General features: G+C 38.4%; 1 protein-coding gene and 1 non-coding gene across 3 annotated transcripts in view; both read left to right on the top strand.

The window, feature by feature from the left end:
* Positions 1–25,141, top strand: part of Nbr (exonuclease mut-7 homolog) — a 54,626-nt gene extending 29,485 nt beyond the window's left edge. For both annotated transcript variants that reach the window (XM_069832271.1, XM_069832272.1), the window contains exons 9-15: positions 3,830–4,025; positions 7,836–7,982; positions 12,271–12,402; positions 12,486–12,643; positions 19,662–19,883; positions 21,632–21,760; positions 24,064–25,141. In XM_069832271.1, coding sequence (XP_069688372.1) covers positions 3,830–4,025; positions 7,836–7,982; positions 12,271–12,402; positions 12,486–12,643; positions 19,662–19,883; positions 21,632–21,760; positions 24,064–24,450 — 1,371 coding nt within the window. In that variant the 3' untranslated portion in view covers positions 24,451–25,141. The remainder of the gene's footprint in view (positions 1–3,829; positions 4,026–7,835; positions 7,983–12,270; positions 12,403–12,485; positions 12,644–19,661; positions 19,884–21,631; positions 21,761–24,063) is intronic.
* Positions 5,069–5,140, top strand: TRNAN-GUU (transfer RNA asparagine (anticodon GUU)). The gene has a single exon. It is a non-coding gene; the product is annotated as a tRNA-Asn (tRNA).
* Positions 25,142–25,580: the final 439 nt, after the last annotated feature.

The raw sequence follows: 25,580 nt of genomic DNA, 5'->3' as shown, positions 1-25,580 counted from the left end.
TCATTGGGCCACTGATTTACTATAGCCTCAACAGCAGTTTCTAAATCTTCATCTGATGCTCGCACTATGTTTTTAGGCAGCAAAGTTTGTATGGACTTTAGGATTCCCTTACGATTTAAAAACCTGTCCTTGAGCTGACTAATGAAATAGTCTAAGAAGAGAAGGAAAATTGAAAGCCTAAAATACTCTTCATGACTGTCTTGAAGTAAGAACGCTGTGTTTGTCTTCCTGCAGTTCTTGGAATTTAACACTTTAGCAAAGAGAATTTACGTGGAAAACTCTCTAATTCCTATGTACATTCACGAATTAAAATTAATATTATTTTTGTTTCTTGTTTCGTATTTTTCTCAAAATTTCGGGAGGGGATATATCCCCTTAATCCCCCCCCTTGCATCCGCCCCTGCTTCCCTTTAACTCTGTTAAATATAGAATATAATCTAAATTTAACAGAAGAAATACTGAAATCAGAAGTAAACACTGAAATACTGAAACAATTGTCTTTAGAGACAATTAATATTAGGTATCCTCCACAAAACTGGCTTCATTTATACACCGACGGATCCTTGATCTCCAGAGAACAAGGTGCCGGTGCAGGTGTTACGTGCTGTCTCTTCTCACTTTATAGATCTCTTGGATATGGAACAACAAGTTTTGATGGAGAAATCGTTGCAATAAGTGAAAGTCTCAGGAATCTTCTATGCCACATCAATAAATTTAGGAATGCAGTTATATTGTCAGACTCCAAAGCAACTGTTCTATCAATAGTCCCTAAACACACACCTCCATCTCAAACAGCAGAAATAACTAAAACGCTCTCTCAATTAATATCACTCAATAAAAGAATTGTATTCCAATGGATACCATCCCATTGTGGAATCCTGGGAAACGAGAATGCGGATGCTTTAGCAAAGAAGGGCAGCACTGCTACTTACAGACCTGTCACTAAATCTACGTATTCCTCTGTGAACAGATTTATTGAATCTACATACTTAGACTTCACCAAACAAAATTTGATAACTCAATCCCAAGGGAAAAAATGGAACTCTCTGCATCAAAATCCACAGTTGATTCCCGATTTACCACGAAAATCGTCTGTAGCTGCATTTAGATTGGCAACAGGCCATGACTGTTTGGCCAAACACCTGCATAGAATTGGAATATATCAGTCCCCTAACTGCCCATTGTGCAACTCAAACCAAGAAATGGATTCGGAACACCTCAAAATCTGTGCTTCATTGGCTGGTCATGATAACATCTTTGAAAAATATTGGAGTGCAAGAGGTCAAATGACTTTATTGTCAAACGCCTGGCATTAGAAAACAACAACAACATAATAATCACTTGAAAGGCGTAGTGGTTATAGTGATTAAACCTCATATAGAGTCTAGGTGTTAAAATACAGAATCCATGCATTAAATAGAAGGCTGCAAAAACATGTGTGCAGCTTAGAAGTATGAAGATGACACGGTTAAAATGGGTAAAAATGTTGCAGCAGTCATCATGACCCAAAAAATGGGCAGCATGTTATGAATAAAATTTGAAGCTGTAGGAAGAACCAACGTTTGAAGGCCAGTTGCGTGGTGTTGACTGATCAATGACTGACTAATGTAATTTCTTGTATTATTTATTAGATTAAAAAGACAGTTATTGAAGGATTATTATACTTATTTCATTTATATGCTAACTTGTCGGACCAATATGCCTCTTAAATTAAATTAAAAAAATTAAATTAAAAAAAAATCCTTAAAATGGTATACTTTACATACTTTCATTCTATAATGAAATATGGATGAATATTCTGGGGCAACTCATCTGAAGCTAAACATATTTTTGTTTTACAAAAGAAAACCCTAAGCAAAATGACAAGTGTGTATAAAAGGACAAAATGTAAAGAGATTTGCCAGAATTTAAGAAATCTTGACTTTACCTTGTGAGTACATTATTTTCCTTACATTTGATGTTAAAAATCAATATGCTTTTAGTGCTAATCAGAATATTCATAATTTTATTACCAATCTCAGCTGTTTTAAAGAAGGAGTTAATTGTTCGTGTATTACAAGCTTCCTTAATTATCTTTAAGCTTTGTAGGACCAAAAGAAGCAGATTAGAACAGAATTAACAAACTTTCTCCGTACTCATACCTTCTGCTCAACTGATGAACTGTTCATGTTTTTAAATTGAACGAAGTTTGTGAGGAAAATTGCTGATTTTATGCCTTTGAATCTGCATATTAAATGTTGAACCAATTTACTACTGTGTTCAAAAAGTTCCCGGAATTTTACTACCATTTTTCGTATTAATATATAACAAGGGATATTATACATTTGTTTTGTTGGTAACATTCATGATGTCATTTCCTTAAAGTTTGTTGATAACGGCGATTGTTGGTTTTGAGTTGTAGGCAATTGTTTATCATAGTGTTTTGTTTGTTCGTCGCATTTTGTAATTATGTCCACAGAGCAACGTACAAACATCAAGTTCTGTGTTTTGTTACACAAAACTCCTGCAGGGACATTAAGATTGTTGGAAGAAGCATATGGCGAAGCAGCAATGAAAAAAACTCAAGTGTATGCCTGGCATAAACGCTTTTCTGGTGACTGCGATAGCATCAAAGATGATGTACGCAGCGGCCGACCAACAACTAAAACAAATGAAGCAATCGCTCAGCGTGTGCGTAATGTTGTGAGGGACGATCGACGTAAAACCATAAAAGAGATAGCAGCAGAGGTCGGAATATCAGTCGGAAGTGTACACAATGTTCTTCACAAGCATCTCAACATGCATTACGTGTCTCAGAAGTTAGTTCCGAAAATGTCGGCAGAACAGAAAGAAACAAGAATGACTCTTTCTGGGGACATGATCAGTATGGCTGATGAAGATGGTGATTTCTTAAACAAAATTATTGCTGGTGATGAAACTTGGTGCTACTTGTACGACCCAGTCCCTAAACGACAGTCATGTGAGTGGAAATCGAAAACATCTCCTCGGAAGCAAAAATTTCCTAGGGATACTTCCAAAGGCAAAGTTATGTTGGAAGTTTTCTTCGATTCTCAGGGTCTCATCCACCATGAGTTCATTCCAGAAGGTCGTACTGTAACGAAAGAATTGTACGTAGAAATCCTCCGTCGCCTCCGGGACGCAGTGAGAAGGAAACGTCCAGAAAAGTGGGTAGAAAACAACTGGTTCCTTATGCATGACAATGCACCTGCTCATCGCGCAATTATTGTAAAGAATTTTCTTGCCAGGCACAACATAACTGCTTTGGATCACCTACTATACTCTCCTGATCTCTCACCACCTGATTACTTTCTGTTTCCCCGTCTGAAAAGTCATCTGAAAGGACGGAGATTCAATGCTGAAGAGGTTATCGCAAACGCGACGAGAGCACTAAGACGGGTTTCACAAAATGGCTTCCAGGCCTGCTTCTAGAAAGTCTACACGCGTTGGCAAAAGTGTGTTGTTGCGGAAGGCAACTATTTTGAAGGGAATGCTGTAGAATAGTGTTTAAGGTACGTTGTTTCTATGATACTAGCAAATTCCGGGAACTTTTTGAACCTAGTATGAATATATAATTGTGAGGAGAATTCATTGTTCTTAGTGATATTGATGCATATCAATGGTCTTTGATTTGTATGAGTCTTGTTGGAGCAGGTTTATCCACAGAAGAAATTTGTAACCTTTCTTAAGGGGGTGATGGATGAAATTTCTATTTTCTACATTTTTCAAGCTGCGTCCTTGGAGCTCGCAGTGTTAGTTTTCCATTATTCTCCAGTCTTCTCTAAGAGCAGAACATCGCAGGTTGTAAGACTATTGAATATTTTTGTTGTAGGATGTGTCAATGGTAGGCATAGACTCTGAATGGAAGCCGTACTTCGGTACGAAGAGGAACGAGCTGGCCTTGATACAGATCGCATCTAAAGAGAAAGTGCACATTCTGGACGTGTGCAGCCTAGGCTCCAGATGTCCCCACTTGTGGCACGAGCTGGGTCAGCTGCTCTTCTCCAATGAGAACATCGTCAAGCTAGGTAACCATGTGTCATGTCTGCAGATGCTACAGGAGTCCCCCAGAAATACAAGCTAAGCTTTCAGCATGCCTGGTACACACAGTGGTGTCTCCTAACTGCCAGTTCATACAACTCTGTTTATCCGGAATTGATGTGCTTGAAATATAATCTATACTAATAATAAATCTGTAGCCGAAATTTTTCTGGTAATTTTCGATTTTCCAAAAAATAATTGGTCCTAACATATATAATTAACCGCCCTGAAACCGGAAATCGCTTTTTTGACATTTTTGTTTGTATGTCTGTCTGTCTGTCTGGATGTTTGTTACCTTTTCATGCGATAATGGCTGATAATTTATATGAAAATTAGAATATAAATTAAGTTCGTTGTAACTTAGATTTTAGGCTATATGGCATTCAAAATATTTTATTTAAAAGGGGGATCATAAGGGGATGTGAATTAAATAAATCGAAATATCTCCCTTATTATTAATTTTCATGAAAAATATTACATAACAAAAGTTTCTTTGCAAATCAAGATTTTCAGGTATAACTCCCTGTAAAGTTGATTTGAATAATTTCGAGGGAAAAATTGTTCCGGAGCCGGGTATCGAACCCGGGACCTTTGGTTTAACGTACCAACGCTCTACCAGTGAGCTACTCGGGAACTCTAACCGGCACCGATCCAATTCTTCCCTCTATATCCACAGACCTCAAAGTGGGCTGACAACCGTCAAGCAACCAACTTCGAGTGCACACTAACTCCGTGTGACTTAAATTGTGGTTTTCTGTTAACGAACAGTGACGTGTATTATGCAAATCAAGATTTTCAGGTATAACTCCCTGTAAAGTTGATTTGAATAATTTCGAGGGAAAAATTGTTCCGGAGCCGAGTATCGAACCCGGGACCTTTGGTTTAACGTACCAACGCTCTACCACTGAGCTACCCGGGAACTCTAACCGACACCGATCCAATTCTTCCCTCTATATCCAGTTGACGGTTGTCAGCCCACTTTGAGGTCTGTGGATATAGAGGGAAGAATTGGATCGGTGTCGGTTAGAGTTCCCGAGTAGCTCAGTGGTAGAGCGTTGGTATGTTAAACCAAAGGTCCCGGGTTCGATACCCGGCTCCGGAACAATTTTTCCCTCGAAATTATTCGAAAGTTTCTTTAAAAATAATGTCCGATAAGTTTTATTCTATGCAAAATTTTGATAGGACCGATATTTAATGAGATAAATGAGTTTCAAATTACAATAACAACGCCATCTAAGGCGCTGTAATGAAATAAAAAACAAATGACTTCGTCTATAAGGGCCCTTGGATAACAACAATCGAAAGCTATGAAATATACGGTAGCCTACAGAGAATGTTTCTGTGTTTGTATGAAGTAATATCGGAAGCTAAATTAACCGATTTGTATAATTAATTATTAATTCACCATTGGAAAGTGTAGTTTCTCTAGATGGACATAATGCTATAATGTTATTACAGTAACTTGTGAGTGAATCGAGGACAGGTAAGATTAAAATAGCTTCTTATGCACAGAAAACTTGATAGGCTATTCTGTACGTTTCCTGTATTTCCTAAAATAATTTTTATGACCGAATGAGTGGTCTCTGGATCAAAATGACCTCATTTTAATATTTTAAATACAATTTAAATTAAGTAACATAATAAACGATTTATCCTTATATCAAACACAAATGTTCCCTGGATCAAATGTCCTATTTTAATTATGTAATTACTTTATATTTATTTCTAACGGGTGCAGCGGAGCGTACGGGTACGGCTAATACTTTTTAATAAAACATGAATATGTTTTTATTTAATTTGAAAAAACAAAATGGCGAACACAAAATTAATCTTTACGATTTTTTCATTTTGTTTCTTGCATAAAATTAATAGCTAAATGAAATATGCGACACAGCATGTTCCCATACTATTCTCATGCGCAGAATTAATTTAATTTTTCGTTGCGAATTATTTAAATCCAGCAGTGACCAGATATGATAGAGATTGTTAAGAGAAATTTTCAGTCAGTTGTAAAGTATTTGTTACTTAGTATACCATACAAAGAACGTCTGAAAAATTTAAAATGAAAGGGAGAGGTTTGTTTGGGTCTTATACTAAACCACATTTGTACAGTTAAACCTCTCCTTATGGACACCCCCAGGATACGGACAGATTTTTATGTCCCAACTGAAATAATATAGAAATAATGATAAATTTAACTCTCGTTTACGGACACTCTCAGACATGGACATGGACAGCTGTTTCACAGTCCTAAAGCTTGCTTTACCTCCTGACTGCGGACAGAGCTTGGATTTCAAAACCTACAAAAATGGAAAATTTAGTACAGAAATTCCTTAACATGAAAGAAGACAATAAGGTATAACTCTTCTCGGGTTCTGAAGAAGATGGCAGAGCTAGCCGTCGAAAGCTTGGAAGCTAATCTCCAACTCACCTGGCTGAGAACCCGAGAAGAGTTATTCTACATCAAACACCGGGAAAGCCTCAAGTCATACAAGACAATAAGGGTTTTGTAGGCTACCACTAGCCCAGCCAGCTACCCCTTGTTAGCTGGAAAGCGGGTGGATAAACAAACTCATAAAATTTAACCTGTGTGATGGGCCCAAGGTTTCCACGATCGTGAAATTGTATTCGACACAGGATAGGGTTAGTAGGATTATTCTCTTCACTTCAATCAGTTGTTCTGTTTCGAGAGACATGGCACCTGAACGTAAAGGTTAAGTTGAAAACTGTAAATTACAGTACTGCATAATTGTAGACCTAGAATAAAACTGCATGGCAGAGTACTGTATTTTCCTTTTTCGGTCTTATCTACTGTAGTTCAAAGCTGCAAAGAATTTACTGTAGTATTATTACTATTTAATACGAGAAAAATGAGGTGGGCGAGACCTCATACAAAATGAATATGTGATGTATTTACTGTAGTATACTGTATTTGGAATTAAACTGAAATTCAAATTCAAATTTATTCACAATTTACATTTGAAATGATACATATGAATAGATACCCGAAATGAGCATATGCTCGTGCTCGGGTACAGTCCAGTAGTCTACATAAATTTTACAGAGATCAAATAATAATGCTGGTGATAGAAATAATAATAATAATAATAATAATAATAATAATAATAATAATAGAATATCCGTGACGGAGATGATACAAAGATAGTAATACAAATTAATTCATTAATAATAATAATAATAATAATAATAATAATAATAATAATAATAATAATAATGACGATGATTTATTTAACCTGGTAGAGTTAAGGCCATACGGCCTTCTCTAACACTCAACCAGGAGTAAAACTGCGTTACAAAAAACACTACAAATTTACAAAGTACACACAAAACTGAATAAGATAATAATAATAAAATGTAAACAACAAGTAAGTAGAAATCAGACATAATATATAACATACAGAAAAAAATGAAAAAGCATAATAAAATGTGAACAACAGGTCAAAATAAATGAGACATACAAAGTATAAAAAAATAAGACAATTATTGATAATAATAATAATAATAATAATAATAATAATAATAATGATAACCTACAGTAATACATTTCATTTAAAGCGTGAAGTGATACATAATGCTTATTATGGATTTACTGTTAGATTGGGGAGCCTCCCTTCCAATAAAGGACACCTCCCAGATGCTGACAGATTGTTACGTCCCTTCGAAGTCCGTAATGAGAGGTTTCACTGCATGCATACTGTACATGCGGCAGATGTTGTTTTTCGTTACCTTGGTGGTGTAGAGGTAATTTTGTTATTGTTTCTTTGATTCTGCTGCAGGTTTCGGACTCCTGACGGACATGAGCATGATGCAGAGGGCTCTGCCCCATCTAGGGGCCTCCAGTCTGAGTGGGGCTGGCTACATCGACCTGGTGGTGCTCTGGAGAAAGTTGACTCTCGACTACCCATTTGTATTTCCATACACAGGTAAATACATTTTGAATGGCAGGCCTACATTTGTCACAGTATACCAAATTAGATCATTCATTTCTTGGAAGATCTGTTGGTTACTGTCAGAGTGCTGCATTGGAGTTAAATCGCTCGCTTGAACTCGGTCGAGTGTCGCACCCTCGAGTGAGATACGATCGGTCGTGATACACTCGTAATAAGTAGAAGCACAGTACAAGGTCATCTTACCGACATGTCTTATCTTGTATGGAAGGCGACAGATAAGATACACATATGTTTTGCTCACACGGTAAAAATAAGGCTTTATTTTCTGCGTTTATGACAAACGTTTAATGGAACAGTCAATGGAACGTACCAAAACAGGAACATGAAGTTATAAATAAAGTAGTATGAAAAACTTCGATATACAGTTATTATTGCTAATTAATAATTATTCAATATTTGATTTACCACATATATAATATGATAGGTCCATACATAGTGTTCCGCCTATATACTGCGACAATGTAGAAACGTTTTACAAAATATTATTGATATAGCACTAGATTAATAACAATATTAGTACAGAGATAACGTCACAGAAAATATAATAAAACGAATAATCATGCTGCACAACTGTTACAGACGCAAAGATTGATACACTAATTATTAGAGATCATTATAATTATTATTATTATTATTATTATTATTATTATTATTATTACTAGAAAACTTGATACAGTTCTTGCATTATCGTGATTGTGTTCTCCATTTATAATAATTACATTTACATCCAATAACATCTATCAGATATGGCAAAAACAAAATCACTCCTGTGTGTGTGGGGGTGGGGGACATTTACCTACAACATTTATATTACATTTTAAAGTAAGTTTTGTAGTTGTACTATGGAGAGGTTAGTTAAACACTGCAAAGTTTTGAAATGATAAACATCTATGATGTTACTACACAGTTCATCACTGTAACAAGAATGAATGTCTAACGCTCGGCTTATACAGTTCGAGGATTTATTGCTCACGACAATTTTACCCATCATGTATGTGTGCTACCTATCGGATTATGCTCGAGCGAAAACATCCGATGCAGACCTCTGGTTACTGTGCTTATCTCTGAACCAAAATAAGATGTGTTCACTTCAAGTCAAAAGAAATATCAGACTTTTATTTCAAATCCCAAACATCCTTGATATCCCAACCCACAATAACAATCTCGAACAGCAGAAACGAATCCCCTGCCACTTTTTTGGTAGGTAAATTCTCTTCTCTAGTGGTTCTTTGACAGTCCATTTCATGAGGGATGAATACTACAGTGTTTGAAACCTGAGCATTTGCGGCAATCCAAGACTTGTCCTCTTTGTATGCTTCAGTATGCTTGCTCCACCAACCAAAAGTGATCATTAGGGACCGGATTTTTATGTAATTACAGATTATATTCCTTTCCACCTAACCGTATATAAATAACAAATCTTCGCGAATCTTGTATTGTCGGACCATCAGATCTGTGCCCCCGTAAGATATGCGAACTGAACCCTAATTCCTTCTCAGCCTCGGTAATTCATTTCTTTCCCTGCATCCCTATCTCTCTCCTTTCTATCTCTCTCCCTTTCTCTCCCCCACTACTCACAATTTTGGCCTTCTTGCGGGACAGTTTACAATATTTGCACTTGCAGTCCAGTGTTGTCAACTCAACATGAATACTGTAGCACGGAGTGGCGAAAGAAATATTATTAAGCAAGTACGTAATAGCATTTTGCGATGAAGAGAAACAAACAGGTCAATATCTGTTTCCTATAAATCAGGCAACGAAAAGAGCAACTGATATCACAGATGAGGCTTATTTTATTTCAATTGATTATGTGTTAATATTACTTACTTAACTAATACCAATAATACAACATATTATGTAATTTATATAGATAGGTCAGAACTCCTAATAAAGAAAATCAGGACAGAGGGAGTCTGTGCAGGAGATGAAAAGCTAGAATCACCAGGGAAGAACAGACCAAGGGAACCTTTAATTATTGTAGATGATATGAACAGATGTATTTTAAGAAGAAAGATACAAGAATTTTATACCATTCAGAAAGAAGTTCCAACATTGAAGAAATTACTGAAGCTTGCGAGAGAAGCAATAATTTCCAAGGTTGGAGAGAAACACTAAGGAAAGTGTTTCGAGACATGGGATTTAGGTTTAAAAAATGTAGAAATATAAGATGTATTTTGATTGAAAGAAATGATATTGTAGCATGGAGGACCAGTTATTTATGACACCGTTTGACGGAAGTTTGGCAACATCCCTATTCGGCAAGGTTCGTGGCCTGCTGTTTAATGTGGTGGGAGGAAAGCGGGTGGAATGGAGTGAGTACAGGCGTTAACTTTTCCAAGAACGACGACAGCGCTGAAGGGGCACAGATCCGATGGTCCGACAATAATTACCATTAATATATTAAAATTTGATACTACATATTTTTACATATTTACCCTACATTACATTTTATGGCTTGGTATTACATAAATCTATATATTTAGGGGTTTTAATCATTTTTACTTCTTTAAAAGGAAAAAAAACCTTCTGCTGGGGAAGTTTACAATTTGAAATACAAAGAGTTAAAAAGCCTTTTTACCTACCCGAAAAAAGGATATATTTGAGGGGCCCACAGCCAGAGTGGACCAAGTCCACCAGTGATCAGTTTATGGATTAATACAATCTCGGACGAAGAAAACTTAGATTTATTCATTGCCATAACAACAAAGTCCATAACTCATTTGTTACTCCACAGAGGGCAGCATTTCCTGGACTTGGTCCACTCTGGTTGTGAACCCCTCATTTCGGGACGAAACTTAACATCTTAGTTCCAGGAAGTAAATGAGGCACTCACCCCTTACCGCCCACTGTAAATATCAGTGAACAAAAGGCAACCTTCCTCATACAACTACCTTGTATTGTAAAAATCAAGGAGGGAGTAATCTCATACGCATAAGTGGACGACATAGTAGTAGGGTCTAAAGACCTTACAAAGTTACGACAAAGAATAAACATCATGGTAAAATGGTGCAATAGAAACAAATTTGATATAAATATGAACAAGACAGAAATGATGATAATTAGGAACGGCGGAAGAGCACCAGAAACAGTAGAAATCGTCATGAAGAACAGAAAATTAAAAATTGTACCAGACAACAAATATCTAGGTTTAACAATACAAACCAGCGCAGATATTGATATTAAATATTTTCATGATTTTACATATTTTATGCTCGACCATGCCGAAATGTAGTAATTATACACCAGGTAGCAGCCCTTTAATGGACCTCATTAAAGTACACCTATTCATTAAAGTTCAGGTGTTACACCAATCAGAAAATACCATTGTAGCAATATGAAAGCGCAAGTATCGATTATTCTCGGATATGCAATCGAAAGACAACAATAAATCAATAAATCACCTATATTTGAAATAAAGTCAGTTCTGTTACTATAATAATTAGTGTTAATTGTAAATAATATTCAAATAAATTCAATTTGTCATCTCGTTTTTCAATGTCTAATTCAATTTCAAGGTTATATCAAGATTAATGTTTATTTTACTCTCTAGATTATATCAAGGTCAATGTCGACATTTGTTTCCTGGAAAAAATCAATACTTTCGCGTCTGCGCACATCTCACAATTTACGAGCTATTGCACAAGGCCAGTTCCGCTCCTCAGACAGATAAGAATAACATGAATACTTATGAATAATTTCAAGTTAGAAATATGGTCGAGCAAAAAAAGTCGTATGAAACTTGACTATAATGGTAATTAAGACGCTCGTATGAAAATTATGAAACTCGCTTGCGCTCGTTTCATAAACAAACATACTCGCGTCTTAATTACTACCATTATAGGCTCGTTGCATAATATACTATTGGTACATATTCAGCTTATTTTTCTTACATAAATATGTACATATTTCACACCTTGTTATTACATAAAAATCCGGTCCCTAGTGACCATGCTAGCTGTATGTAGTTCCGAAATAACAGACGCAATCTTCCTCTGTGGTCTTAATGGGTTTAAATTCAACAGAGTATGATGGATTTTAAAGAGTAATGCAATCTTCCAGAAAAGAAATAAAGCTGAGAGACTCGTATCTTAAGTTGTGCATAGGAAAGAATCCTGTCCCTACAGACAAATTTGTGGAACATTTCTTGCTGAAGTTGAAATTGAGACTAGCACATTTGGGCCCACAAGTGATTGGGCTTATCTCACTTAATTCATACTGTGAAAGTAATAGAGCCGGATCCTTCCTCCACCCTGCGTTACAGATGATGATGGAGCCTCAGGAGAGAGCTTGACGCGCCTGGTGCAGCTGTGCCTGGGGCGCCCCCTGGACAAATCGGATCAGTTCTCCAACTGGGAGAGGCGGCCCCTGAGGGAGAGTCAGAAGATGTACGCAGGTGAGCCAGAAGGTTGCTTGTTTGTTTGGTTGGTGCAGATTGCAAGAGTTGATGACATTTAAATGTGTATTGTTTTCTTCCAGCCCTGGATGCGTATTGTCTGCTGGAGGTTTATGAAGTGCTTTCACAGTGTGCACAGGAGCAGACCATTCCTTTCTACGAGATATGCAACGAAGTGATGTCGGATGTTAAATCTCCAAGGAAGACTGCCAAACATTCCAAGAAACCAGCCAAACGAGAGGTGAGAACATGTTCTGTAGGGGGGTGTAGTAGTAGCAGCAGCAGCATTACTATGATGATGATGATGATGATGATTATTATTATTATTATTATTATTATTATTATTATTATTATAACGATAATAGTGTGACAGCTGCAACGGGGTTCGAATACGCGTACAACAGGGCGCATGGCAGACAAGACGCTGGTACGGGGAGCATCTGCATGCTGAAGGGCAGAGGGGGTGTATTACGTCAACGCGACGAGGGGAAGTTGCGCGCGCAACTGCTACGTGCGGAGTGAAGGGGGGACGGACTCTCCCGACTCTTCCAGAAGTCCGTCGAAGTGGAGATATCCAGATAATTCGAGAGAGCTATCTCTGCACACCCGTAGAAATTTCTCGCAACTATGATTTTGCTATAAAAGAAGAAACGCCAGCGAACTTGAGCAGTTTTCAGTTTATTCAGCCATTCAGTGAGTAAGCCAGAGCAAGCAAGCCAGTCTTGTGTACCGGAGTTCGACTCGAGTGTGCGTCCGCAACTGTGTCAGCATCCGAAGGCCTGAGTTCGAGTGCAGTGGACTGTCTCTGACTGAGCTAGAAGAACTGTGAACTGAGAACTGACAGTTCTGATTTGTAAATAGTGCTTTGTGAATATTAGTTAAGATTAACAGTTCATTGTTGTTCGTAATAGTCCAAGTAAATTGTCATTGTCGTTTGCGGAGTGCAATAACGAACGCTGTGTTGCTGTGCGGAGAGCAAATCCCATTGTTGACGGGAGTGAAGTTAAATTGTAGAGACTGAATAGTTATTGTTGTGACAATAAATTACATTGTTGTTGTTCAGTAATAAAAATTACAATAGTCATATTAAAATTGGCCTGGCATTAGAAAACAACATATTAAAATTGGAAAAATCTTTTCACAACAAATAGAAACCTCCAAAGGGTTGAGACAAGGCTGCAGCTTATCAGCAATACTGTTCAATATATACATCGAACAGGTACTGAAACAATGGAAACAAAGCTGTCAAGGAATGGGAATAAAAATAGAAGATAAATTCATATTTAATTTACAATTTGCAGACGATCAAGCAGTGATTGCCCAAGATCTTTTTGATTTAGAATTTATGGTCAAAAGATTAAACAAATTTTATGAATCCTGGGGTCTTTCTATAAATTATAAGAAGACAGAATATTTGGCCATTAATACTAAAAGTAGTGATACTATTGTTATAGATGATGAAATTGAAATTAAACAAGTTAACCGGGCAAAATACATAGGTACAATTATAACTGAAGCAGAAGGTATTCGCGAAGAGAAAATAAAAAACCGAATTGAACAAAGTAAAAAAGTCATAACATGTTTAAATTCTATTTGGTGGGATAAACATCTTTGGAAGGATACCAAAAAATTTATTGGCAAAATGTTAGCTGAATCTGTATTAAACTACGGAAGTGAAATTTGGATAACGAATGCATATTATGAAAAAGAATTTTGGCCGTAGAAATGGATTATTTGAGACGAAGTGCTAGAGTCTCCCGCTTGGACCACATTAAAAATGAAGAAATCAGGCATAGAATGGATGCTGAAGAGACAATGTTAAATAGAATAGAAAATAAGAGTTTCAAGTGGTTTGGTCATCTGATGAGAATGGGCGAAGATAGATGGCCTAAACAAATTTACCAGTGGAAACCTCCAGGAAGAAGAGGAAGAGGTAGACCAAAAAGAACTTGGGACAACGAAGTAATGGAGGTCATGCACAAGAGGGGGTTGAGGACTGAAGACGCACAAGACAGAAGGCTTTGGAGGATTGGCACAGGAAGACGGCAGTAGCTGTAGAATTCTGAATATATATATATATATATAATTATTAGTAGTAGTAGTAGTAGTAGTAGTAGTAGTAGTAGTGGTAGTAGTAGTGGTGGTGGTGGTAGTGGTGGTGGTGGTAGTGGTAGTAGTGATAGTGGTAGTAGTAGTGGTAGTGGTAGTAGTAGTAGTAGTGGTAGTGGTAGTAGTGGTAGTGGTAGTAGTAGTTGTAGTAGTGGTGGTAGTGGTAGTGATAGTAGTGTTAGTGGTAGTAGTGTTAGTAGTAGTAATGGTAGTGGTAGTTGTAGTGGTAGTGGTAGTAGTAGTTGTAGTGGTGGTAGTGGTAGTAGTGGTAGTTGTAGTAGTGGTAGTAGTAGTAGTAGTAGTGGTAGTGGTAGTAGTGGTGGTAGTGGTGGTAGTGGTAGTAGTGGTAGTGGTAGTAGTGGTGGTGGTAGTGGTAGTAGTGGTGGTAGTAATGGTAGTAGTGGTGGTAGTAGTAGTGGTGGTAGTAGTGGTAGTAGTGGTGGTAGTAGTGGTGGTAGTAGTAGTAGTAGTAGTGGTAGTGGTGGTAGTGGTGGTAGTAGTAGTGGTAGTGGTAGTGGTGGTGGTAGTAGTAGTGGTAGTAGTAGTAGTGGTAGTGGTGGTAGTGGTAGTAGTGGTGGTAGTAGTAGTGATGGTAGTAGTGGTAGTAGTAGTCGTAGTAGTCGTAGTGGTAGTAGTAGTGGTAGTGGTGGTAGTAGTGGTGGTAGTAGTAGTGGTGGTAGTAGTGGTAGTGGTAGTAGTAGTAGTAGTGGTAGTGGTAGTAGTGGTAGTAGTAGTAGTGGTAGTGGTGGTAGTGGTAGTAGTGGTGGTAGTAGTAGTGGTAGTGGTAGTAGTAGTGGTAGTGGTAGTAGTAGTGGTATTGGTGGTTGTGGTAGTAGTAGTGGTGGTAGTGGTAGTAGTGGTAGTGGTAGTAGTGGTGGTAGTGGTAGTAGTAGTGGTAGTGGTGGTAGTGGTAGTAGTAGTGGTGGTAGTAGTGGTAGTAGTAGTCGTAGTGGTAGTAGTAGTGGTAGTGGTGGTAGTGGTAGTAGTGGTAGTGGTAGTAGTAGTAGTGGTAGTGGTAGTAGTAGTAGTAGTAGTAGTGGTGGTGGTAGTAGTAGTGGTGGTGGTAGTAGTAGTGGTAGTGATAGTAGTGGTGGTGGTAGTAGTGGTGGTGGTAGTGGTCAGGGCTAGACCGGCGTCAGCGGAAAGTCGTATGCGTAGTAACTGCTGCTCTATCGCAGTGATCAGACCTCTTGCTCGCGTACATTTCGTGTTCACAGAGTGAGGGTGCAGCTGTATACCATATGTTTAGAGTGCAGTAGTGTGTCCATTAGCCTTGAACAACGAGTGTTTATTTACGACAACTTTGTGAAATACGAATCTGGGATAACAATTGTAACAAACTTCCGTCAGTCATTCCCTGATTCGCCAGAGCCTTCTAAAGCAATGATTTACAATTCAGTGAAGAAATTTCGTACAACTGGATCAGTATTGGATAAGAAACGAACATGTGTGAAGCATGTTCTCACTGAGGAGATGATAGATGAAATTGACCATCGACCAGAGAGAAGTCCTACGACGTCATCCCGCCGTGTAGCTCAGCAGGTAGAGGTGTCACAGTCTTCAGTGATAAGAGGTACGAAACAATTAAAATTAAAATTTTACAAAATTCGTATAGTTCAGAGGTTAATGGAACCTGATTTTCATAGCAGACTTAGGTTTTATGTGTGGTTCCAACAGTCAGTATATGATGGACTACTTGACCCCACCTTAATTTTTTATAGTGACGATGCATGGTTCCATCTCAGTGCTTAAAAGTAGAGTTTATGCGAATAACCCAGATTCACTTGAAGAACTGAAAGAAAATATCCGGCATGAAATTCGAGCCATTTCGGAGAACGAACTGCAGCGAGTTGCTGGATATGTCTTCAGATGTGCAGCCTGCCAGATATCACAAGGACGTTATTTCGAACATGAATTGTGAATTCAGTAAGTACATCATTACGCAATACTAACCACAAAAGTGTGGAACGAATCCTCCGCATATGGTAGCATCGATACATATGAATCAGCTGCCAGGAGTGCAATTAGGAGTTTTAGCCCTGACTGGTTCACCCTTTAGTAGTAGTAGTGGCAGTGGCAGTAGCAGCAGTAAGAAGAAGAAGAAGAAGAAGAAGAAGAAGAAGAATCTATCATGGGACTTTCCAATACAGATTGATAAGAAAATTAAGCAAATAAGCCAGATGTCATAATACGTGGCAATAACATGAAGACTTGCCAGGTTATTGATATAGCTGTAGAATGCTACAGTCCCGTCGCTCTAATTTCCGGCAGCCAATCGCGTTGCAGGTCGGCTACATTTAAACGTGTGCATCTTGTGATTCGCTTATGAAGACGTTATTAATTTCTTAAGGCTCTATAAATACTTAATATAATCGCCCGCCATTTTGGCTCTTTCCTTGGCGTTCGCAGAAAGCACACGAAGGTGTTATTTGCCGCTCAATTATTTGCTGAATGACAGTGCGTTAGATTTATTATCATAGGAGCTACGACATGATAATGTTTAACGGTGTGGCAAATAGATTCCTCGTATGGTAGCTCGGCAACGAAAGAACAAAAATGGCGAACGATACTACCTACCTAGACTTTATAGAGCCTTCACTTCCTAAGACGTAAGCAAAGAGGAGGAGTCACGCCGGGAATAACAGCGTCGCGACTATAGTTGAGAGACTGGCGGGAAAAAGACTTGGGGAGGCCGAGATGTAGATAGGAGAATAATATTAAAATGGTTTTCAGGGAGGTGGGATATGATTGTAGAGACTGGATTAATCTTGCTCAGGATAGGGACCGATGGTGGCTTATGTGAGGACGGCAATGAACCTCTGCACTCCTTAAAAGCTATTTGTAAGTAAGTAAGCTATCCAGCTAATAGAAATACCAGGTGGTGTGCATTAAATTTAAGAGACAAACAAAACGAACATTTTCTTGTCATTGTTAAATAATTGATTTAAAAATACATGATGATGATGATGATGATGATGATGATGATGATGATGTCTTCCTTTACAGTGAAACCTCTCATGGACAACTCCAAGATATGGACACTCCTCATATACGGACAGATTTTTATGTCCCAACGGAAATAATATGGAAACAATGATAAATTTAACTCTCGTTTACGGACACTCTCAGACACGGACACGGACAGCTGTTTCACAGTCCTAAAGCTTGCTTTACCTCCTGACTGCGGACAGAACTTGGATTTCAAGACCTAATGTGTTACAAAAATGGAAAATTTAGTTTTGAGAACTGTACAGAAATTCCTTAATATGAAAGAAGACAATAAGGGTGCTATTCATAGACATTTCGCTACGAGCATGCTAAAGTAGCCCTGGCTATCGACTGGTTACTTGTACGGGATTTATATCATATCGCTAACACTGGTTTATGAATACGAAAAACGTTAGTTTGCTGATCATCCACCGGAAGCCCTCGCTAAGAATGTCTATGAATAAGGCCCTAAGGGTCTCGTAGGCTACCGCTGGTCCAGCCGGCTATCCCATGTTAACTGGAAGCGGGCGGATAAACAAAGTCATAAAATTTAACCTGTCTGATGGGTCCAAGGTTTCTGCAATCGTGAAATTGTATTCGACACATGATAGGGTTAGTAGGATTATTCTCTTCACTTCAATCAGTTGTTCTGTTTCGAGAGACATGGCACCTGAATGTTGTTGTTGTTTTCTAATGCCAGGCGTTTGACAATAAAGTCATTTGACCTCTTGCACTCCAATATTTTTCAAAGATATTATCATGACCAGCCACTGAAGCACAGATTTTGAGGTGTTCCGAATCCATTTCTTGGTTTGAGTTGCACAATGGGCAGTTAGGGGACTGATATATTCCAATTCTATGCAGGTGTTTGGCCAAACAATCATGGCCTGTTGCCAATCTAAATGCAGCTACAGACGATTTTCGTGGTAAATCGGGAATTAACTGTGGATTTTGATGCAGAGAGTTCCATTTTTTCCCTTGGGATTGAGTTATCAAATTTTGTTTGTTGAAGTCTAAGTATGTAGATTTAATAAATCTCTTCACAGAGTAATACGTAGATTTTGTAACAGGTCTGTAAGTAGCAGTGCTGCCCTTCTTTGCTAAAGCATCCGCATTCTCGTTTCCCAGGATTCCACAATGGGATGGTATCCATTGGAATAGAATTCTTTTATTGAGTGATAATAATTGAGAGAGCATTTTAGTTATTTGTGCTGTTTGAGATGAAGGTGTGTGTTTAGAGACTATTGATAGAATAGCTGCTTTGGAGTCTGACAATATAACTGCATTCCTAAATTTATTGATGTGGCATAGAAGATTCCTGAGACTTTCACTTATTGCAACGATTTCACCATCAAAACTTGTTGTTCCATATCCAAGAGATCTATAAAGGGAGAAGAGACAGCACGTAACACCTGCATTGGCACCTTGTTCTCTGGAGATCAAGGATCCGTCGGTGTATAAATGAAGCCAGTTTTGTGGAGGGTACCTAATATTAATTGTCTCTAAAGACAATTGTTTCAGTATATCAGTGTTTACTTCTGATTTCAGTATTTCTTCTGTTATATTTAGATTATATTCTACATTTAATAGAGTTAAGGGGTTTGGTTTAATTTGTAAGTTTTCTTTTAAATTCGGGATATTGATTTTCTGTTTTAATTCCTGAACAATGGATATGAAACTTTTTTGAGTTTTCAATTTACAGAGAGGACTGTATGAATGCCAATTGTTACCTGGTAATCTGATAAGTTTTTCATATTGAATCAGTGCTTTTTCTTCTATTGTCATTTTGATGCTGTTAATATTAGTGAGGAATCCCTGAATGTAAAGGTTAAGTTGAAAACTGTAAATTACAGTACTGCATAACTGTAGACCTAAGTACTGTATTTTCCTTTTTCGGTCTTATCTACTGTAGTTCAAAGCTGCAAAGAATTTACTGTAGTATACTGTATTTAGAACTAAACTACAGTTATACACTTCATTTAAAGCGTGAAGGGATTCATAATGCATATTATAAATTTACTGTTAGATTGGGGAGCCTCCCTCCCAATAAAGGACACCTCCCAGATGCGGACAGATTGTTACGTCCCTTCGATGTCCGTAAATGAGAGGTTTCACTGTACTTGTCTGCCATTCTATTTTTTGTGTCCTTGTTGATCTTGCAGCCCTCGATAGCAGAGGTGGCGCCTTCGCCCCACATAGAGCCGGTGCCGGCCAGTCAGTTCCGCGCCGTGTGTGACAACATGGTGCAGGGGCTGGGCAAGATGCTGCGCAAGTGTGGCATAGACACGGTGATCATCAACAACGAGGAGAACCACGACGTGTGTGTGAGGATCGCCAACCAGCAGCGCAGGATGGTCATCACCAGAGGCACCATCTACAATCGAGTGAGTGACCTCACCACCTTCGTCTCTTTGTGTAATCAGTCTCTCTGTACAGTGTTCTCCCATGTTGCTGTCTATACAATCTTCAGACTAGGTCCTCTTTAGAGATTCTGTCTGGGAATCCCCAGGAGCAGGTATATATGGAGATTAATTTTATAATTCGTGTTTTTAATATCGGTGTCAGCAGAGATTTTTTGGAGATTCGTTATATCCATGGCAGAGATTGCTGGAAGTTGTGGCAAATATAATTCTGTTTTAACTGGAGTACTAATTCATAATGAATATTCCTTTCCATGATCATAATTAATATTAAACATTCATTGGATTATCATAAACATGTGACATGGTCAAGAAATAGAAGATTGACTGCACTGCTGTACAGTGGCGAAGCCCTTAAGAGGCTTTGAAATTTGAGTTATTGTTCCTAATAACTGTAATAATAATAATAATAATAATAATAATAATGGCTTTATTTAACCTGGCAGAGTTAAGGCCGTAAGGCCTTCTCTTACACTCAACCAGGATTAAAACTTGCTAACATAGTTGAACATAAAACTGGATCGGAATTAAGTAATTACATACTGATACAATTTAGGTACATAATGAGATCAAAAGAGGTAGTTACATAAAAATTACCTCATAACATAAAAATAAACGTAGTGGAATACATATTAATGTTGTTAGAATCAAATACGAATCACATAAAAACAGAAGCTGATAATTCAATAAAAAATGTACACAATAAAAATAAAAATAAACACATTAGTAGGCCTATAAGTTCGTAATAACGATGTATCGTAACACTTGGTTGCATTCTGATCCTTCCATATATTAAGTTCACTGTTGGCAATCATTCCAGTATGGAGAGAGCTGTGCGCGAGCTGCGAGGCTTGTGGCAAAGGCCTCTAAAGGCATGACTACAATCTTGACTCACAAGCTTGAGGGAGAACTGGAAAGAGGGTATCAATTCACTACATCTCGGTACAAAACGCAGCTAGCCATCCATCACAATATTACGTCGATCACAGTGGAGTGGAGTTTGTGGTGAGCTTACAGTGGACCATAGTACAGTTTCTCGTTTTCGCGTGAGCTTAGACGATTATGTAAGACCAGGAAGGCCAAAAACATCAACACATGAAGGAAGTGTGAAACTTGTGGCGAATGCTCTTCAAGAATATCGAGTGACGTGTGAGGAACTTTCAGAAGCTACGGGGATTTCACCAAATCCAGTGTTTCGTATTTTGACAAAGAATTTGAAGAAGAGAAAAATTTCTGCGTGGTGGGTCCCTCACTGCTTGACTGCTGAACAGAAGCAGAAAATGCCTGGACATCGCAAACTTGCTGACAGGTCCATCACAAAGAGTAGCCCAATGACAAACTGTACTACAGTCCACTAAGTTCACCACAAACTCCACTCAAAGCTCTGTGGAAGTGTGGATTTCTGTGAGATTTTGCCACATAAAGATCTTCAATCATCACAGTACCCGATACACGTGTAGGCTCCATTTCTAGCTCTCGTTACCTAAACACAGAGTATGCTATGGACGAAACGAACACACGTGCTTCTTCCTCAAGTCTTCAACTGCATCTGATGTAATTTTCATAGGTGTTGTATCATCATCCACTTCACAGTTCTGCCAACCTGTGGATTATTTATGAAATGATCCTTGTAAGTGTAAAAATTGCTTTTTGATGTATTGGGAAGACTAAAGGTTTGTATATGCTAAATGCAGATGTTTCTGTTTGCCCAGCTGTATCACCATCTGCCACCAGGGCACTGCTATCCGGTACTATCCGATGCAGTGGAGGAGCAGCTGGAGGAAGTGCTCAAGTACTTCAACGTGATCGTGAAAAGAGAAGATGTGTTCAGCAGGTGTCAAGTGAGTTGCAGTGCAGCGGATGCCTTGTTCACTGCCCAGTTTCTGTTATTGTGTCAGATGGCAGATGGCTACTTATTTAGAGAGTTCATAATGAAAATCTCTCGTCTTTTCCATAGAAAAATGGACACCAGTAAAAATTGTCTTAATGTTTACATACTAAGATCAGTAACTTACTTACTTATTGGCTTTTAAGGAACCCGAAGGTTCATTGCCGCCCTCACAAAAGCCCGCCATTGGTCCCTATCCTGAGCAAGATTAATTCAGTCTCTATCATCATATCCCACCTCCCTCAAATCCATTTTAATATTATCTTCCCATCTACGTCTTGGCATCCCTAAAGGTCTTTTTCCCTCCGGCCTCCCAACTAACACTCTATATGCATTTCTGGATTCGCCCGTACGTGCTACATGCCCTGCCCATCTCAAACGTCTGGATTTAATGTTCCTAATTATGTCAGGTGAAGAATACAATGCGTGCAGTTCTGCGTTGTGTAACTTTCTCCATTCTCCTGTAACTTCATCCCTCTTAGCCCCAAATATTTTCCTAAGCACCTTATTCTCAAACACCCTTAACCTGTGTTCCTCTCTCAAAGTGAGAGTCCAAGTTTCACAACCAGTAACATAAAAAGAAATACATGAGCTTCATAACAGTGATAATTATATGGGAATACCGTTCCTCAGTCTGACATTTTCTTTCATTCATTCACTCTGCTTATGAATGTTTTCAGCATATTCAATTTTGTTTAAGAGTTTTATGCTTTTCTTTAAGTTAGAATGAAACTGTTCCTAAGGCCCGGTTTTATAAATACGGTTAATCTAAAGATTATGTTAAACCTAAGTTAAACCTAACCATGAGTTTAACTCAACAGTCGATCTGGTTGGCGAATTGGTATAGCACTGGCCTTCTATGCCCAAGGTTGCGGGTTCAATCCTGGGCCAGGTCAATGGCATTTAAGTGTGCTTAAATGCAATGGGCTCATGTCAGTACATTTACTGGCATGTAAAAGAACTCCTGCGGGACAAAATTCCGGCACATCCGGCGACGCTGATATAACCTCTGCAGTTGCGAGCGTCGGTAAATAAAACATGACATTAAAAAAACATTAACTCAACATGCCGTATTACAGGGTCTCGGTTAAGTTAAACCGTAGTGGAAGACGATTGGTATTACTGCTAGAAAAAGAAAGAAGAACATTGCAACTGTTTAATTATATTATTGATTTAAAATAGCCAACGATTGCGGAGAATCTTTATTAAGAAACATCTTTGTTCTTCGATATCAGAGAGGGTATCGTGAAATACATAAAGAGGACCAATACCGCGTACTTCAGTATGCTTGTCAGACTTAACCTCAAATAGTTTCTTAATGCTGGCTACCAACGTTATACTCCCGAACACAATGCAACCTTGCATGACCATCCGCGACGTAACTCCATACAGAATCAACTGAGTAATGAAGTAATTATATTAGAGTGTGTATTTTACGTGTTGTCTCGAATATTTCTGAAACAGAATTCAGTCAAATAATAAAACTATTTTTGCGAGTCTAGTAAAATTAGGTAATATTATCAGGCCCAATAGTAAATCTTACCAGGAGACTGTCTGCCACACACAGTACAATGCGCAATAGGTTTATAGTAGATTCATGGACGCTTTTGAAATCTTCCATCGTTTTCAGTATGCCTACTACCAGAGGAAAAATACCCCAGCGTAACTAGTAACTGATGCAGAGATTCAACAGAGTGTTTTCAAAAATAAAAAAGAAATCATTTATCTTTTCAAATAATCTTTAAATTCAAATCCTAAAACACATATTTTTGCACTTTCTCGTTTTTCTGTTGCATGTTGTATCCGAGTTTCAATTTTTCGAAACAAGGTTAGGACTAGAAGCCTAATTCTGAAGGTTAAGACTGTCTGTTTCGAAATAAGCTCCCGTTCAATGTTCTGCAGTAAATGGTTCCAGAGTTCTGAGCGCTGAAAGAGGCTTGTTTTTATAAAATATGCTAAATTTGTCGCTCAATAGTACGAAAACCATTTGACTTTCGATAGTATATTTTTGAAAATGCACTCTCCTCAGCACCTTGTATAAGTAGGGAAAAAATTAGAGTATAAAAAAATGCGAGGTTTTTTACTGATCGATTTCATATGGAATAGCCCATCTATACTGTGAGGGATGGAGTAGTGCTGTATACAAGGGGTCGAGAGGTATGAAGGGAGTGAATGTGTTGATCTTGATTGCACTTACGCCCCTGCCATGTGTTTGATGTCCCTCAGGAGGTTCCACGATGTGCTGCTTTTTCCCAGGTGTGCAACGGAGGAGAGTTTGTGGTGGTGCCGCAGGAACTGATGCGCCGGCTGGCGGACTCTTCCCAGCGGATGGCGCAGGTGTACAGGGCGGAGGACGACTTGCGGTGGGACGAGACAGAGGGCTTCTCGAGCGAGAGCGACGCCTGCTCGGAGGAGGGGACTGCGCCCCCCTGTGTCCTTCGGTACAGGAACCTGGAGGGTGGCGTGATCGTGGAACACTGCCAGACCAGGAAGGGCGTCACTATCCTCGTGGACTCCGTGCCCCTCGGGGTTCTGAACCAGGTGCAGCAGTTCAACGTCTGCGAGAACTGCGGCAAGTGCTACTGGGACGGCTCGCACTTCGAGAGACTCGTGGGGGGCAGGCTGCACAACGTTGTGTCGTGAAGACTCGCTCATTTAACAACTGTAGTTTTTCCTTTCTGAATCATTTGTGAAATTCGGAAACAGTAAAACCTCTCTTATGTTGTTGTGTCCAACTTAGATTTGGACTAATTTTATTTTTAAATTTGGACTAATTTTAGTTTTAAATACATTCTTGTTTTCTGATGACATAAATAGTTGATTTGCATAAAATTATAATAACATAATCCTGTGCGCGAACAGTAAAATTCGCGTTCTGTGGGTCACTGCCATCAAGATGTATTTATTTAAGATTGAGCATAATTTTATTTTGGAACATCTGTTGTTTTCTGATGACTCATCACGTGATCGGCGTTTTATCTTTATCCAGCATTACAACTTCAAGAGTTTACCATTTCATTACCTGCTATTCATGTAAATGACTGTTAGGTTCCTTTTTAAACTGTTTGACTAGTTAGAAATTTCAAGTCTTGACGACAAACACATCTGCAATAAAGACAGACATGACAAACTTTGTTTTGTAGTACTGTGATCACTTGCTCCATGACTTACCGACATAATTTAGAAATTATAGTAATCAACAGTTTAATCACCGGGTGATCAGCTGAAGCTGTGTCCACCACAGCATGGCGTTTTTCTCTTAGTTTGCTGGCTAACTTTCACATGCTGTTAGCTTTCCTTCATGGCTGTTACTTTTACAGGAGAAGGAAAAAAAACTGTCTTCACACTGGTTTATATCGATTTGATTTTCTTGTGTATGAATAATTGTAATGGAGAAATACTTATGTATCCTTTCCCAAGCGAGCAGATGTTCCGTAAGTTGTCAATAAATTAATAAAAAATGTTTGTGGAAACTGACTTACGCCATTTTTCCCAAGTATTGCAGATATAAGACAGTATTGAAATCGTCTTTTTTATTTATTTTTTTGACATCGACTTACGAAATTCTGCATCACTTGTTGCAGTACACATACTGATATGGAGGCTATTTTCTGACATACTATTTTATCATTTCGTATAAGTTGTGTGGATTATTTTATACACTCCTTCAATGCACCCACATTATTGGTAATTGTCCTGTCTTGAAACACATCACAAATTGCGCATAAAAGATATTGGTGACATGCATTTTTGCAGAATTCTTTTCAAAAAAC

This window comes from Periplaneta americana, chromosome 8, assembly GCF_040183065.1.
Source record: "Periplaneta americana isolate PAMFEO1 chromosome 8, P.americana_PAMFEO1_priV1, whole genome shotgun sequence".
Lineage (NCBI taxonomy): Eukaryota > Metazoa > Arthropoda > Insecta > Blattodea > Blattidae > Periplaneta > Periplaneta americana.
This window is presented reverse-complemented; position numbering and strand designations above follow the sequence as displayed.